We start from the raw sequence: 18,984 nt of genomic DNA, 5'->3' as shown, positions 1-18,984 counted from the left end.
CTCTCTCTCTCTCTCTCTCTCTCTCTCTCTCTCTCTCTCTCTCTCTCTCTCTCTCTCTTTCTCTCTCCTCTCTTCAAATAATTTATTATTTGAAGAAAAGTGATTCCAAAGATTCCAACAAAAGAAATTGATTAATTCCCTCAATTTCCTCATTTTACCAAAAAGTTTGATTATTCTGTTAAAGTATTTTCAACAAATTTTTTTCGCATTACTGACAATCTGTCTTTTTATTATTTCATCGTGTTTACCTTCCTCATTACGTGATTTTCCACTCAAGCACTCCACCATCTAGTAATGCACTGAGAAAAAATATTTGAAAATTTATTTGTGGAATATAAAGTTTATTCACAGGAATAAACTTTATATCCTATAAATAAATTTTCAAGTATTTCTTTTCAGTATATCATCCAACCCTTTTCGAACTACGATTTGAATTGTTTGACTTCAATGATCATGCAGGAATTAATCATCAATGATCATGTTAACTAGCTATATACTTGCCTATATACTTGTAGCATTGTACTTGCCTATGAAGCATTTGGACATACTATGTATATTCCATGTATATACATTTGAGTATTGGATATATATATCTATGATGCATTATATATATAATGTATATCAAATATATATAAACATAAATGAACATACATTAAATGCTCCATGCATGTGTATATCATTAGTATAACTTATATATATATTCATTCTACGTATATTGTTTGGATATATGTTACACATACATGTATATATCCAAAAATTAATACCAAATTAATGTACATATATTATAATATTTGCAAGTTAATAATACACATTTATACATAAATTTACATTTATACATATATACATATGTATAAATATATACAACCAGACTTTATTAATGCAGTCCCATCTCGAAAAATCGAAATATCGAATCGTCCTGTCAGATGTAACAAGTTTAAATATTTGTGTATCATGACTATGGACCGTTCGAAGAATCGATAACGCTGCTCCCAAGCAACGATCTGTCACCATATAGAGAATCACCGCCAGTATCTATATTAAGAATAATTTTACACAAATATTATTTCCGCACTCAGAGCTAATTTCGGTACTTATAACGTGGTGGCCTCCTCCTGTTGCTTCTCTGCCTTCATTTCATCATTCATATCATTTTAAAACACCTCTTTACTAAACTAGGTTACCAATCACTGTTCGTTCATATTTCGCGTTACATAGATTAATGTAAAGCTGTCAAACCGACATATAGTGACAGATCGCTGCTTTGGAGCAGCGTTGCCTATTCCTTAAGTGGTCTGCGGTCATAATGCACAGATATTTAGATTTGTCGTGCCTAACTGGATAATTCAATATCTCGATTTTTCGAAACTGCATTAAGACTCCTGGCCCCTCGTATCGTCTATCTCTTTTTAATAACGTCAGAAACAAGAAAATATATGCTAAAAATTTTTGTGAAATACATTGAAATAACAATATATATATATATATGAACCATAAAATGACACAATCAATTAAACAAATTTGTAAGATATTCCGTGCACTTTCCTTTTGCTCTAACAATCAATAATTTGTCATAAATTAACGTGACATATAATTCATCTTCTTAACCTGTTTCTTTGTCTATTTCTATTCAGATTAATTTACAATAAATTATTGATCGTTAGAGCAAAAGAGGAGTGCACGGAATATCTTACAAATTTGTATAATCGATTGCAAGTGTTACTTTATGGATATGTGTTTTTATTTCAACATATTTCGCAAGAATTTTTAGCATGCATTTTCTCGCTTTCTTTTTTCATTAAAAAGAGATAGACAATGCGAGGAGACAGGAGCCTTAATGAAGTCTAATGTACATATATTGAACATTTTATTTACTATTTTTATTATTTTTTATTTGTTAATTTTCATTCATCTGCGCGCGGTCACTCATCCTTGTACTGAACGTAGTCATTGATGTTTGATTTTAGTAATTAAATAGTAATTAATTATGCGAACGACTTATGACTTATGCTTATACATCTATGTAAATACAAAGATACATGTTTTTCCTTACACTCATATACAATTGGATATTTTTTATACGTATATATATTAGACTACGTGCAAATAATATCCTGTATATCTTACATATAAGGTTGGGAAAGTTACTTTTTAAAAGTAACTAGTTACAGTTACAAGTTACTGGCTATGAAAAGTAACTCGTTACAGTTACTGAAAAAGTAACGAGTCGTTACTTTTAAGTTACTTTTTTGAAATGATTATAAATTAGTATTGTAAATACAAAAATCTTACACTTTAAGTTTTACTAAAATGTAAAAATTGAATTTTATAATTAACATCTATCACATTAATTAGTCTATCCACTTAACAAATTTCAAATATGTATTTAATATAACAAAAATTTAATGATAGTCTTGTAAAAAATAGATGTAAAGAATTTAATCACATACTCCATAAATATGTTGATAAATTTATTAAATTAATATACGATTACTATATAATTTTAATTCTATCTTACGTTCCCCAAGTAACTATTAAAGTAACTATTAAAAAAGTTACAAGTTACTAAAAATAAATAATTAAGTTAAGTTACAGTTACCGAAAGAATGTAACTGTAACTTCACTACAAGTAACCAGTTACTTCCCAACCCTGCTTACATATAACACATATGCACATCGCATATGTATTTCAAGATTCTCGAAGCAATTGATTCCAAGGATTCTTATTCACCATTCTCTGAGAATCAGTTATGAGTTCCGTTGAAAAATTCTGCCGGAATTTACTCATGCAAATGTAACATCAGATGGAGAACGTTAAAAGACACTTTCTCATGCAGACTCGATGATGGGCGCGAGCATCGGCAATCGATTAATCGTGGCTCGCCTAACCGCCGGTAACATCGTAACACCAGCATTAACAGTGATCCCGCGATGACGGCGGCGCCGAACAAAAAGGATATATACACGAGTTAGTCGCGCACGCATAAATATATATTTTTCTGTCACGCGTGTATCCGCCCCAGCCATAAACGCGGTGAGAGGATAAAGAGAGAAAGAGAATGCGCGAGCACGGGCAGGTGCGTCGTCATTCATGCAGATAGATGATCACGGATAACTCGAAATCGGCCGCGTGCGCGCACACCCATTTCGGCCTCGAGAGACCGCGCGCAGGATCTCGCGCTCGGCGTTTAACGTTGTATAAATTTCCGCCTGAAACATGCGCGCACGCGCGCGTAACAAGGGGGGAGGAGGGCAGAGAAACAGAGATCTAAATGATAATTTAGTCGGCTCTGCGCGCGATCAAAGTGACGACGTTCTAATGAGACGTAATCATTATCGTATCGGCCGCGATCGGTGAAGAGAGCCGTGTGCCGAGACAGTTGGAATTTTCACGACACGAAACGCGAGTCCCGAAGAATCGAGCGAGAACCCGCCCCGGAAACGCGGAATACCGGAGTGAACAGCCGAATCGCAATATACGACGTCGGCTGAAGCGAAACGAATCTCCGATCGGACGGTAAATTTAATTTCGCTTAATTAAACGGACGCAGTTATTCGTTATGTTTCATGCTTCGGAGTCACGCGTGTCCGAGGCTGCCGAGGTGAATTTCACCGAGCGCCGTTTCCGTAAATTCAACCGCAGCCCGGCAATTAATCCTCTCGCCGTGCCGACCTCGCAGTTTCGTCCGAGCCGTTTTCGGGGGGCGGGTCGATTAATTCGGGCTCCGAATCTGAGCTAATTCGTGAGAAGAAATCGAGGAAATCGCCGGCCAGATGACGTATGCGCTGACACTCTAATCGCGTTTTAATTAACCCCTACCAAGCGGGACGTCGACGCCGTGCCGACACGGGAGTTATAGATATTTCATTTGGAAATATAGGTTTTAATTTAGAGACCGCTCGATCAACGTCCGCGCGTTATAAATGGACACTATGATTGCTCGTTACAACCGCTATGCAGAAAAGCGTTCTCTGTCGGGAATGCTCTCTCGAGCTCCCGCGCGTAGGGAGACGAACAGCGCGCAAACAGATTAGCCGGCTAACTCCGCGGCATATTTTAATCGAGTTTTGAATTATTATTCGATCGGCTACCGATAGCGGCAGCCGGCGCGAATAATTACGGGTTTCGAGTTCGTTCGGAAACGTTTAATCTCCTGCCCTCTCTCGAGCAAGCGCGACTCGCGTTTAGATATATCCGAGAAAAGATCGCTATCATGCGCGTAAGTGCATGAAAATCTGTTCTTCGCAATTGAGATTACGCTGAAAGTGCGTGCGTGGGTCGCAGGAACAACGGAACAATCGGATGAATGGGGAGAAAGAGAGCCTGTTTGATTTAACGTGTTCGACTAACCAAGATTTGATACATAGATTTTTTGATTATTAGTAAGATATTCTGAAATCAGAATATTTAGTTGTATTATCAGAGTTTAATTACTGCATATGTAGTAATAATATCCAAGTGTTTAATTATTATGATTACATGCGAAAAAGAGTATAGTTGGATTAACGTGACCTCCCAGAGAACATAATGTCTAAAATCGGGACATAATATGTCTTAAAGATTTTCTTTAAGATGTCTTTTAGATGATTTACGTATAAATGTCTTTAAAGCGTCTTAAAAATTATCTTTAAGACATCTCATGTCTCGATTTTAGACATTATGTTGTCTGGGCTGTTGGTTCAATTAAACAGAATTTCTGATTGTTATAATCATGTATTCAATACTGATTATAACATAGGTAAACAATATATAACGGATCTGTCAATTAAAGAAGTAGCGTAAGCGACTCACAATTCGAAAGTGTTAAATTTCAGAAAGATAAATGCAAATGTTTCAAGTACAATGGACCGCAAAACGATTTAGACACGATGAATTTCAGAGCCGACGGTCCAATGAGAGAATTTATTTTTTATTTATTCATTTTTTTATTGGACTATTAGCTAAAGTTCATTATGTCCAAACTGTTTTACGACCTACTAGATATACAATAGAACATTGAATTAAGTGGCTAATTTCAAGCAAAATATTCATATATCAACATTTTAAGAAATAACTTTTAATAAAAAAGTAATAAAATTTCTAACAAGTAATATGAACAAGTAATATGAATTTGATTTTATTATTGTAACCAAATTGTCTGCTTACTTTAATCAAAACGCATGAAATCAAATTTGTCTGATTGTCTTAACCAAATTTATAGTTCATTCATTTTTCACCAAACAGTCTGGTTAATGTATCCTAAATTCAGATTAATTAAATCAATTTTTCTTCCGTGCATAAATTTTGAAACTTACCGGTCAAAGTCGGTCAGTCTAGACGAGTCTCTGAAACCTTTGGCGAACGGGTTACTATCGATCTTCAGTCTCGTTATCTGAAAATTTAAACGGGAATCTGTAAATTACGTGGCTTTAATCCGAAACAGGGACGAAATCAACTTTTTCACACTCCAATAACGAGTTGGCTTGTGTACGGAATAGATTGTCGAAACTGTCGAAGTGAACCAGGTTAACTTTGTGCTCAGAGTGCAAAAGGTTAAAAGAAAGATATAAAAGGAATTAATGCAGTGTTATAACTCTTCTCCGTTAAATTTCAATTAATACGTTAACCTCGAATGAAGGTCAACGACGACTGGCATCTGACTTTTCGATGGTGCCACGGGGATTGCTGGTAACCCCCAGATGAGATAAATCACCACATGTGGTGGTACAGTATTTGTAATTATATTACGCAGTAGGGGAGACTAGGGCAAGATGCTACACTTTTCAGGATTAGAAAGTTACAACTTTCCGGACAAATAATTGTTGTGATTGGCTACATAAACATGAAAGAAAATATTGTACTAAAAATTATGTTAAAATTATATATTTTTTTTAAATATTTTTGTAAAGTCAGACTATACTGAAGTTGTCGTAGAATTACTACAGAAATAATAAATTTGACAGTCTATTTGATATATGATATAAAAAACATTTAAATTGTAATAATTTTGTAGTCAAACGTACGTAACATTTTTAAGCAAATATTATACAGTAATTTTAACTATATTTTTATATGATCCAAAACTACAAAAATATTGTAATTTTTACTACAATGTTTTTCCTGTGTAGAAAGAAATAACTTTTTCTATGTTTTTATTTAACAATGATCCTGTAAACCGTATATCTTTTTCCATAATGACCAAAATATAAACATATTGTAACGTGGCTATATTATCTTGGTATCGAATCGAGTTGGTAAACAGGTTAAGGCTACACATAAAATACATATGATTTTATTCCTTGAAATATATTTTATGTTGTTTTTCTTCGGAGAAAAATACAAAGATATATATTTTCCATAGCTAGAATTTAATGATTCTTGTTTTTTATTTATATTTGTGTAAATTGGCTTTTACGGAAGAATAATATTAAGTTAATATCTGTCATTTCTCATAATCCGCTGATATATACGTGAGAATGCAAACCACATATCATATGTGTTCATAAACCGGCATGGTTTATACATGCATAACATACAACCTTAATATATAAAGCTTTTTAGAGAGCGTAATACATTTTTTATGAGACGTTTTAAAATGATATAACTTTATATATTAAAATTATTATGCCGACCCCCTCTCTTGTTCATCTTAGAAATAATTAAACAAATAAATTATACAATCAGATATCATGTATGGGCTTTCATAGATAGCTTAAAATATATAACGGGAGAATTATATAAAATATAAAAATATTTAAATTTCTAAGTCATAAAACAAAAATTTTTTTAAGTGACATGTCTTCTAGAAAATAAGTATATCACAAACAAAAAATATGTATGGTAGTACTAAAGCCAAGCTAGTCTCAAATATTTGCCAACTTTACTTTGTCTGTCCATATGATCGATTTTAGTTATTTTATGAATAAAAATTAATTTTGTCATCCGAAACAGTGTATTATATATTTTATAGACAACATTTTATCCTAACTATATAAATAATTAACTAATTAATTAAATAACTAATTAATTAACTAATTAACTAACTAATAACACGCAATTGAATTTTATTTATTGACGATGGAGAATATTATGAAGCTTTGAAACGTTCGACAATTCAGCTGCTTCTAAATCAGTATTTTTTTTTACTTTTTAACATTATTTCGTTTTTAATAAATCTCCAGAAAGAAACTTATGTTTTAAAAGAAATATTTTTTGCAATTTCACTTCTCCACTAATCTTCTCACGAAAAATATATAAACAAAGCAAAGTAGTTTTACTTTTTAATTACTAGACAAATTTAACATAACTGTTCGGTAGCTGCTCAAAAACTACATTTCTACAGATACAAAAATTACATTTCTACGAATATATTCTCGGATTTTTGTACAAATTTACACGTGAAGTCCTTTGCAAAGATTTATTCCGTCGAGTTAATACTACGAGCGTTTGGAAAACTTACCAACTGATTCTGATATGCCGTGACGGCGGTGAAAATAACCTCCGGAAAGATAAACGTCTTGTGCTCTTCCTTCTGGAGGTCGGTAATTTTCAAATCGTTATTATCGGTGTGTCGACAAAGAACTAGGTGTATCCTCGGCTGATACCTGTGCATCGAGTTGAGCACAATCTGCAACACAACCAGATAAACAATTACAGACATACGATTGGCGCCCCCGCGACGGAGGGTATTAAAGCGAGGAAATATTGATTCCACCACCTAATGAATTCCAGTTTCGAGTATCGCGGACTACTTCTCTCCCGGTGGAACCAAACACGCCGTGCTTTCCCGAGAAAGAAAGAAAGACGACCACGATCGCGATCGCGCGATATTCCCAATAATAAAATACGATTATCGCTCGCGATCGGCGACGAAGTTTCGCGCGAACACGCGTCTTAAGTCGTCGATTATCACAAGTTATCGTGTAATTATTTAGCGTGTATGTCTCTGCGCGTAATTGCGAGTTAATATATTTCGCTCGTTTACCTCCCACTCCTCACTCCTTCGCAACAACTTGTTCTCGAAACGATATCAAACGTTACAGGTTATCGCTGATGTAGATTAAAAGCGAAAACTAGCATAGTCTTGTACGTTTGCTATTTACGTTCCCGAAAAATGGGTCAGCGAGATCTGCAACAACATAACGGACACGAAAAGAAATACATGAGGAAAAATGCGGGGCAAAGTGTGCCGCGAGAGAGATCTAATGCGACTATAGGAACACGATAATCACCGTTCAATTTTTTGATATCCTTTGAAGGAATAGCAAAGTAAATAACGAACTAAAAATGTCAATAACATAGAAATGATTGTTCAAATGATTTTTGTCAAACATTATTACGCTATTCTATTTGTATTTCTTGTACACTCGATTGCTACAATTTGCACACTTTTTATCGAATAAAGTTGCAAAATTTCAAGCTGTTAGAATTGAAAGCTGTGCTGACATATATTCTGTATGCATATGTAACAATCATTTATGACAGAAGAATCAAAGTGATAATATAAAGTAACATTTCTGAAGTTTGGAAGAAAGAATTTGTTCTAAATTAAGAAAACATTATTTTGAGAAATAAATTTTATATATTTATAATCGATTATCACGCATATATGTCTGCAAGGACTTTCAATTCTGATAATTTGAAATGTTACAACTTTATTCAATGAGAAGTGTACAAACCGTTTAACAACCGAGTATAGACGCAAATAGTTTTACATATTTTTTATCGAATAAAATTACAACACCTCAAGTTGTCAGAATTAAAAGCTATTGCTAACATGTAATCGATTGCAAATATATGAAACTTGTTTATCGAAATAAAGAGTTCTCTGAATTTAAAATAAATCCTTTCTTTCAAATTTCACAAATATTACATGCTGTACCATTTTTCAGTTCCTGTCATAACCGATTGCAGCGTCAGCACACGTCAGCAGTGACAATACTGACAACTTGAAGCGTTATAAGCTGGTTTGCAATCGATTATACGTATAGATCTCATGTACAGTATAGATATTAATTATTGCGTCGTTTTGAAAATTATTTATTCATAAAAATAATGTTTAAGTGTTTAATGTAGGAATGTAGGAAAAATATTGTTGTGTGGTGTTGTATATATATTTCTTTAAATTAATATCCATACAGAAACCAAGAGCTGGTGATTATCATATATTACTTGTTTTTTGCGTTATGCGAATGAGTGTTATTTTTCGGCGAATTCTTTCGTTTTACATATATTTCAAAATGTACCAAAGTATTGAATTGAATTCGAAAACGAAGAGTGTTATTTTATTAAAAAAAAAAGTTTTTTACACGCGATATAAATAACAGCTAGAACTAATTTAAAAATAGCAAGATTCCTAAGAAAATAATCCGAGAAACAGAAAATTTAGAGTGAACGAAAAATAAAATAAGGAAACGCTACACAACTACAATAGACGACCGAGTTCTCAACAGAATTTGTATGAAAAATTGTAGATATCAGATGAATTAAAGCATGAGTGGGAAGAGTTATATGGAATCGTAATTAGCAGTCGTAATGTCCAAAAGCGCTTGTGTGAGTACTTAAATTTATTGGATAATGCAATAATTAATATCAGTACTACGAATGCGTGCTGCTTTGTTTTACCATATTTAGTCGAAAATATATTATAAATATATAGAAATCTTTCTGCAAATTTTCATATATTTTTAAGCTTCTATATATTCGGTGGTAAAGATAAAACAATATTCTTTAAAATTTTCTTGCACGGAAGAAACATATTCAATATAAGTTGCATAATTTTCGTATTAGGTAAATATTTATACTAATCGACAGCTCGAGATTTAGAAATTTGTTTCGTTTTCATAGCATATTGAGCAATGCTCTAATTAAATTTCATCACGTAATTTTGTGTAAAAGCATTGATAATTTTGTGCAACAAATACGACGTAAAATTTGTATAAAAAAAAATCAATATTTTGTCGGTAAAGCTTTCAAATGTGGCATCTTCTTAATTTCAACGGAGAAGAAATCCGACAACGTCATGTCTAAATCAGACTTAATAACGCGAGTTCCGCTTAAAAATCAGAAAAGAGAAAAATCTTATCTACTTGACTTCACGAAAAGTTCTTCGTCGGGGATTCTTAATTTTCAATGTAAAATAATTTCACACAAACAGATTCTCCAGATTACACTTCGACGAATACGCTACAAATACGGAAGTTCGATACTCATCGTGCTGGTTGTTTTTTTTTTTCAGAACACTACGTAGCGTGTCACTTGGAAGTCTCTCTAGGACCGGGGCAAGTTAAAGTTTTAAACGACGATCCCACTTCTCGTGGCGAAAGAGAGAGAAAGAGAGAGAGTCTGCTTCTCTCTGTCGCGAGTAGATACTGTAGATAACAGCGCGGGCTGCTACCGGGCTGCGGCCGGGGTTGGTTGGTTGGTAGAGGTAGGTAGTTCCGTATCGATTTCCTGTCCGAAACAATGTGGCGCGACGAAACAAATTCCCCGCGACGGTATCGTGTAACGCGCGAGCAAACCCGCGCGCGCGCATCCGAAGTCGTTCCTAACGTTGCTGTGCTCCTCCCGAGCTCGTTGTTTTCGGTCTCGCGATCTGCGCAACAGAGCATCTCGATGAGACTGGCAGTATCACAACAGCTAATTAAAATAGGACAGTGAGCGAGTCAAGATTAACCACAGAAGAAGGAGATAAATGGACAATCGGACATCTGTGTTTTTCATCAGCGAGTAAGTATATCAAAATTGTACGATTAATAAATAAATCGTGGAAATAATCTGCGGAGCGCGTGATATGTATACATTTCCATATATTAAATTATTAGAGCCGGAGAACTAAAGTGTGCTTCAATTCGGAATAAATCCGGAAAATTTTTATGTCACGGTCTCCCATCTATTATTTCCCGACGTTGACAGAAATTCTCAATCAAGTTTTATCGAAAATGTCACACTACGATCTTTTCTAAATTCGTTTAATTTGATATGTATCTGAAGAATCACAAAGGTGCAGAAGAAATTTCTATTACCTAATCGCCCAAACGAACATTCTGGGAGACAGATGTGCGCTCAGTGGACTCGGGCGACGAACTAATTATCAAAATTGAGCGACGCAGTCGAGCGGACTCGTTAGCATACATCAGAAATGATCCTAGAACGAAGAGAGCGGAGGCTTCGCGAAGGGACGATGGACTGACGGGTGAGATGGGAATGAAGTAAGATAGATAGATAGAGACAGAGAGACAGAGAGAGAGTGTGTATATATGTGTGTGTATGTGTGACGGTAGCTGGGCTTATATTTTATCGCTAATATGAAATATGAAGGCGGCTGCGGTGCCGCAACTGTTGAAACTTAACGGCTGCAGGTGGCCCGAAGAGTCTTTTGGGCATTTCGAGCCCTTCTCGCCGGTCCCGACTTTTAAGTCCCGTTCGCTCGCGCGACCGAGTTCGGGCTCCCAGCTACACACACAGGTATAAACACACTCAGGCACTTTCGAGCTCACGTGTGTATAAATGTATGTACATGTATGGACGCAGTCACGCGTACGCGTACACGTATACATGCATACACGCATCCGCACGACACGGCTGTTCAATAAACCTGTCGTGCACCCAATCGGATAACTTATTTCGACAAGCAGCCACAGCTCTCCGGGCTCTGAAAACAATCGACAATTTCTTCTTTCGATTTCCCGAGAACGCGCGCATCAACTACGACGGTGGTTTTCTGTCTAATCCGAGTTATCGCTTTTGAAGTCATTGCACTCGAAACTCAAGTGAAATATCGATATTTCGAGTCCCAATCTGTTTCATGTGTTCTCTTGAGCTTGTGCTTTAATATCCAATTTAACGGAATTCAAGATATAATAAATAACTCAAATGTATAGAATACTTGACAATAAATGGGAAAACATTCGTATATATGTAGGATTGGTCGAATTAAAATTGCTTCCATTTTGCAAATAATCATGTAAAATTTTGAATTATTAAAGAAAAGTCTTGCGTTAAATAGTCTAAAAGTAGAAGGTTTTTATGAATATTTTTTAAAAAAATGAACAAATATACACTGACAGAAAAATTATATTAAAATCACCAAATATTTCTTTGATGGGTGCCATTAACACATTTACTTAAATCTACATTCTCTTTATTTAAATAAAATATTGTTTACCTGATTTAAATAAACAATATTTGGTTTAAATAAAGAGAATATAAATTTAGGTAAATATGTTAATGGCAGCCATCAAGGAAATATTTATTGATTTTAATATAATTTTTCTCTCAGTGTATAAATATGAAAATTTGACTATATTATTTATCATTATTTTATACATAAAAAATTATTTTTTCAATAAGAAACTTGAAATTTCTTATGCTGAACGTGATAACGCTGGATACTTCTAACTAATGCGGATAACATTACAATCATATAAATAAGAAAAACTATTGAATTCGCTGAAAATAGATTTTTGCAAAAAATCGAAATTTCATAAAATGACATTTCAAAGTTACAAGTAATTTTTCTTCTCTTTTTCTTTTTTATTTGCCCCAGAAAAAATACAAATTTTGAAAATTTTGAAAATTTTCCAAAGGATCTAGGTTCATCTTCCATATAAATTTAATATAGTTTTTATATTTTTTATTCCCATTTATTTCAAATTATTATATGAATCGTAATCGCACATACCAATTAGACATCGGCGGTATCGTGCTTAGTACAACAAATCTAGTTGACGAAATTTCAATTCTTTTAAAATAAAAAGATAAGTTCAAATACTTAAAATAATAACATAATAGTATGGTTAAAATTTTATATTCATATCTTTCTTCATTTTTTTTAAAGATATTCATAAAAACTAATAATAAAAACAACATAATTCATAAAGGTCTCTATTCTTTGACTATTTAAACCAGAGTTACCCCTTAATTTTAAAAAATTATGAAGTAATCACGCGCGTAATCGTTCATTAATTGTTTTAATTAATAATTTAAAATTTTACGTGGTTGTTTTCAAAATGGTACATAAATTTTGTGTTCAGTATAACCTAATCTATATGTAGACAAGCCACTTTTCCACTTATTGTAAGATTACTTGTCTATTCGAAATAAGCGAGACACATTTTTAATTGTTATGGCACTTTCTTGCGCATCGTATTCTTGACATATTTATACAATCTATTTTCGTGGAGGATGCGGGAGAACGATGCTGTGCGATATGATGCGGGCGCGCATTTTATCCTGGCGGACCACGATACCGATACGAGTTACGATGCATTATAGATTATAATCGTGAAAGAGAAAGAGAGAAAGAAAGAGAGAGAGAGAGGTGGACAGTCCACTTCGTCGATGTGTAGATAGACACATTTTCACCGCGGTCATACGCGCTCGAGACAAATATGTTAAATAACCACGTATATATTGTAACAGCGTTGTTAAATGGCAGTGGATAATTTATAATGTGCAGCTGTAATAGGTAATTAAAATGTTTCACAGCCAAGATAAAAATTAACATTCTATTTCCTTTGAGAAAACAACAAGATAAACACCTGGCTCATAATGGCTTGGATTATTCTACATTATACAAGTTCCCAATAAAAGACGAAGTTGTTCTTGTGCCACGAAATATAGCTAGAATACTGAGAACGCAAAAGTACAGAATATATTAAGATTGGGAAAAGTAAAAATTAAATCAATAAACTCGACAACGAAAAATGTTTAAAATACGTGACTTCAATAAAAAACAGAAAAAATCAAAATTGTTAGTTCAAAGATTTAAAATAAGTAAACTATAAAAGATTTAGTAAATTTAAAAGATTTAGTAAACTCTAAAAGATTTAGTAAATTCTAAAAAAATTTTTAATATATTTTTTTTCGTATTTGTAATACTGTGTATATAAATAATGATCTCAATTTTTGTTGTATTCAAATTTTTAATAAAAATATCGTAAACTGTATCCCTTTAAGTGTGTCAAATTCTTCAGTAAGTATACTACACGTCACATTCGAATTTAAAAGTAATAATTTTGCGCATTTTTCGATAAATACGTTGGACGCGGTCTTTGGACGGTCTGATTTATATCGTCATTGATGTTTTTTCTTTCATTCCTAAAATCATACCATATTATCCAGCTCATCTATCATATCGCGTGTGATTATTCACCGATCTTCTTTAATTAATAATTCAAAATTTCATATAATTGTTTGTAAAATAGTAAAAAAATTTCAGATTTAGTTTAATGAATTCTATCTGCATACAATGGGTGTATTATTAGTCAGATATTTTCTATATATCATACGCTTTTACACAAAAAAATATAAATATGAACGTATTTTTAATTCTAGGCGACTTTTCAACGTTACAATACATGGACGATACATTTTTAATATTCGCGTCCTTATTCCGTTGTGTTTCTGTGACGACGTGCCAAATAGTATCAACAATTCCACTCGTATATTTCAGAAGCTAGTTGCTTTCAACCGAATTTCAAGTGAAAGAGGGGATATACATACTTAAATATTCAAATAGAGTTATATGGCGCTGCTAGTTTCGGTGGAAAAATTAGAATTCGGTTTCTTTCCTGGTACAAGTATATATACACGTACATGTTTTAGTGCTTCAGTTATTATTACCTTGAGTAATTAAAATATCTTGAGTAATTAAAATATTTTGTGAGCTCTCATTATATCAATAGATATTTCATCGGATTCTTGCCCGTATCTTGTTCATAATACACGTTTCTCCAATTGAATCATATCTACGTACATATTAGTGTCGTGATAGAATATCTAGAGCAACCGGAAACAGGATGCTGGATCGAAAAATCAGGGCGAAGAATATAGGACGGGGGCAGTGATACATCATATATTTCCACATATGTGTTAAGTCATTTATTATGCGGGATACTCTCGATTTTAACGAAAGAATGTTTGACGAATTTACCGAAAACAACAAAATATCCGAATCAAAATTTAATTTTTTTTACTTGTGTTTATCTTTGTTATTATTAAACTTACCAAAGCTAAATCTAAATTTAATTCTCTATTAGTATATAGCATTATTAAACATATAACTACTATCTTTTGCTCTTATAAGTTCTTTCTTTTCAATTTTTTCGAATCTTTGAATTCTATCAAAATTACAACACCAATAAACACCAATAAACACAGAGATTATGAACAAAGGTAATTTATTGTTTCATTTAGCTATTAATAGCATTACATACCTACATTAATTATTTAATATTTACTTATCACATATATTCTATCTGCAATTAAGTAAGTTACATAACACATTACTTATTGAAATTAGGAATATAGATAAAATATAAAAAAAACATATATAATCGAACATTAAATAACTCTTAAATAAATTGTTCTCCAAGATTTAACATATAGAAAATCATAATAAGTAACCATTTCTGTACTATCAAAAGTCAAATGTAAATCAATAAATTATACGTACAGAAAAATATCATTTTACTGCTAAGAAGAGGAATTAGTCCGTTTATTTTCTTTCTTTTAAGTAATGATCATCTTCAACAAGGAATATTTTCTTGATAACATATTTTTTTAAATATATTCATCAAATTTGAGAAAAATTTATTATCATACATTCAAAAGGAGAATTTATTCTCTTTACAAGAATATTATAAACCTTATCAAAGAAAAGATTAATTGAATTCTATAGAGTAAATACCATTTTGGTTTTAATCTAATATTCTTGATTGAAATGTTAAACTTACTAGAGTTCAAAATATATTTTAAATAAATTTGATGTTTATGATGAACTTGTGATAAATTCACGAATACATAAATTTATAAAGTATTTGAAACAAATAAAATTTACTTCAACGAAGTATGAATTTTTCTGTGTGTATAGAGCCATATCTCGAAACTCTCTATTAGTTCTTCAAGTTAAATGGAATTTACAGAATAAATATAGAAAAAATATTTAGGCTCGTGTATGTATACACCAGTTTTTTGCATCTAGTATTTCTCGTGTGTAAAAATATTTGCCAAGAAAATATTCTCAAACGTTATGTCGTACGACGCAAACACCTTTTTTTTGTAAGATCGATTAGAATCCATTTGTAATAGTTAGCTGTGAAAGGCTACCGAGAAATCGATCCGCTCTCTGCAACGTGATTTGCATGTGGCAATTTATCAAACATCGCGTCGTCCACGTAATACATGTTGATAGCGATATTACACGGACGATTTATTGGCATTTTTCTCTTACGCCCGGTAGATCGCAATCAAGGCGGAATGCCAGGTCGATCGTTAATCTGAGCCTCAATTAATAGACACATGTTTCTGCTGAATGTGATACTGTGAGTACTGGAACGAGCTAATTGCAACTTGCAACAGCAAATGATTATAACGCGTTGAAATATAAGTGTATACTTTCGAAGAAAAACAAGCACGAGATTACGTAGCGGCAATTTGAAATTATATGCTTGTATATGGAAGAATTTAGCAAAAATTCAAAATTAAATTCTACCGATATCCTTCAATATTAACCCTAACATACTAATTTTATATACTGAACGTATATTATATACTGAACGTATATTATATACTGAACGTATATTATAAAAAATTGATCTCGGATTTACTAAATTGCTTATAGTATAAGTTATAAATATTATCCTGCAACTGTTTCAGGTCACTTCGCTCCCTGAAGAAGTAAACTAAAATGTTTACGAAATGTCGGAACCAAATACGGAAGACACGGTCTAAACTCGGTAAACAAAGCGAAATAATACAATTACGATTATTTATTTAGATTAAATATATATATTAAAAAATAACTTTATAGTTTTATCAGGTACAAATATAGATAAGAGAAAGAAACTTACATCTTTTTAGTTAAAAAATTTACTTTAAATAATAGATAAAAAGTATATATACATATATATATTTATATATTTATATATTTATTTGTATATTTATATATATTTATATATTCATATATATACACGTTATCTAGAGAGACTGAAGAAACATACTGAGAATTCATTTATAGGATATAAAATTTATTTCACAGAAATAAACTTATATCCTACAAATAAATTTTTAAGTATTTTTTTTCTCATAAGGACAAATTGTTTTATTCTTGTTTTTAATTTTTTCATTTTCTGTGTACTTGTATCAGGAATGAAACAATATATTATCATATTCAAGCCATTTTGAGACAAAGAAAGAAATATAAAAATATATATTATTGTAATATACTCATACACCTTTTTTATATTTCTCTTCATCTTTCTAACGTATTTTTGTATTACAAACATATATTAAGTTTGATTTTTTAAGGCTTTCGCGGTATCTATGCACATTAGATTTGGTTTCCTGGTTTGAGCCGCGTGGATTCATCTTTGTTTGATTCCGACGTTTCGCGAACATTTTAGTCCGGCATCGGGTTGTTTCTCCCTGATGAAGCAGAATAAAATGTTCGCGAAACGTCGAAATCAAACAAAGATGAATACACGCGGCTCAAACTCGGAAACCAAATACATTAAGTTTATTTGTAACCTTGGGAAAGGGAGGATATGCAATTTGATTATTAAAAATCCGAATTTTTCCTATATAAAATTTTAAATAATTCAATCGATATTTTTCGAGTATTAACCGTGTGTGTGTATATAGATGGTTTTCGCTCAAATATTAATAAATATTCATATGTTCGTAATTTTTATTATTGCACCAAAAAATAACTAATTCAAACAGGATAATTTAAATTAAAACTTTAGATAAGAAATTCGTTTCTGAATGTATTAAATTAAATTTTTTTTTCACTTTCTTCAGAGTTTAGATAAATTTTCATTATTTGTTCTATTTTTAGAACAGAACATAAAATATGTTAAAATATATATACATTATATATACATAGAAATAATATCCGAAGCATATACAAATATTATATTTTTATAGTCTATTTTTTGCTAATTATATAAAATGAAAATGGATCGCTCATGTCCATTTAGAAACGAATCCGTTTTGTTGGAAATGTGTTATAATTTTTGACATATAGGACACGATCAGATATATATATATATATATATATATATATATATATATATATATATATATATATATATAATACCGAATCATAATATACTTCATATATTACGATATAAATGTTTGATCCTTTATAATAGTTATCTTATTAAATAATAGATATAGCATTTTGTCTTAGATATGCATATCACAAATGAAGGGTCGAGAGAGAGACTACATCTTTAGATTTAAATAAAACTACAGTAAAATTCATCAAATATAGATTTCGGATAACCTATTTGATATTTAGATATGCATCTGGATATATTTATGTAAATATATCCAACACTAAAAGAGTACAACCAAGCGCTCATAGACGTTTTACCTGATTTTAGGGTCCTCGATAATAACAATTTATTTTATATACGATTAGAGCTTAAATTGAGTCCATTCTAATATGTAAATCTCTAATCTGAATTTCATACCGTTCTCGAGAGAAATGGTCCAAAAGAGTTCCAATTTCAACATATAACAAAGACAAATGTCAACTGGTGTTATCCATCCTTTATGAACGGCAAAAATCTGTCCTTAAAAGATGTCTCTTACTTTGAACTTGAACGTGAAGGCGTTATCAGGTTGAAACCAATGAATTAAGGTCAATCTTTTTTTATGCCAAATGTTTTAAATTGAGACACTTTTAGGTCATTTTTCTCAAAAAATGTAAAAGAAAATTATATATTTGCAATCGACTTGACGTGAGCTTTAATCGTAAAAAATTGTTATTATCGAGAGCCCCAATATCAGGCAAAATTTGACCTTTTTAAACTATTACGTTCAACAAGCATTCGGTGTTGCTGTTAGATTAAAAAGCTTTCAATCTCTAGACAGAAACCATTTGAAAATCGTCCGAGTTTTCAAAGATTGTGCGACATAATTCACAGTCGACGTCGCGATTAATTACATCCTCCAAGATCGCCGCAAGAGAGAGAGAGAGAGAGAGAGAGAGAGAGAGA

The 18,984-nt window shown here is 32.1% G+C and overlaps 1 protein-coding gene across 2 annotated transcripts in view; it reads right to left on the bottom strand.

Moving 5' to 3' along the window:
- The window catches only part of LOC116851672 (T-box transcription factor TBX20-like), a 137,920-nt gene that overhangs the window by 42,944 nt on the left and 75,992 nt on the right, over positions 1-18,984 (bottom strand). For both annotated transcript variants that reach the window (XM_032831324.1, XM_032831323.1), the window contains exons 4-5: positions 7,437-7,604; positions 5,293-5,369 (exon numbers count right to left, since the gene is read on the bottom strand). In XM_032831324.1, coding sequence (XP_032687215.1) covers positions 5,293-5,369; positions 7,437-7,604 — 245 coding nt within the window. The remainder of the gene's footprint in view (positions 1-5,292; positions 5,370-7,436; positions 7,605-18,984) is intronic.

Source organism: Odontomachus brunneus, unplaced genomic scaffold (genome assembly GCF_010583005.1).
Source record: "Odontomachus brunneus isolate Ranch 3 - 2012 unplaced genomic scaffold, Obru_v1 Obru_scaffold_186, whole genome shotgun sequence".
In the NCBI taxonomy this organism is placed as follows: domain Eukaryota; kingdom Metazoa; phylum Arthropoda; class Insecta; order Hymenoptera; family Formicidae; genus Odontomachus; species Odontomachus brunneus.
This window is presented reverse-complemented; position numbering and strand designations above follow the sequence as displayed.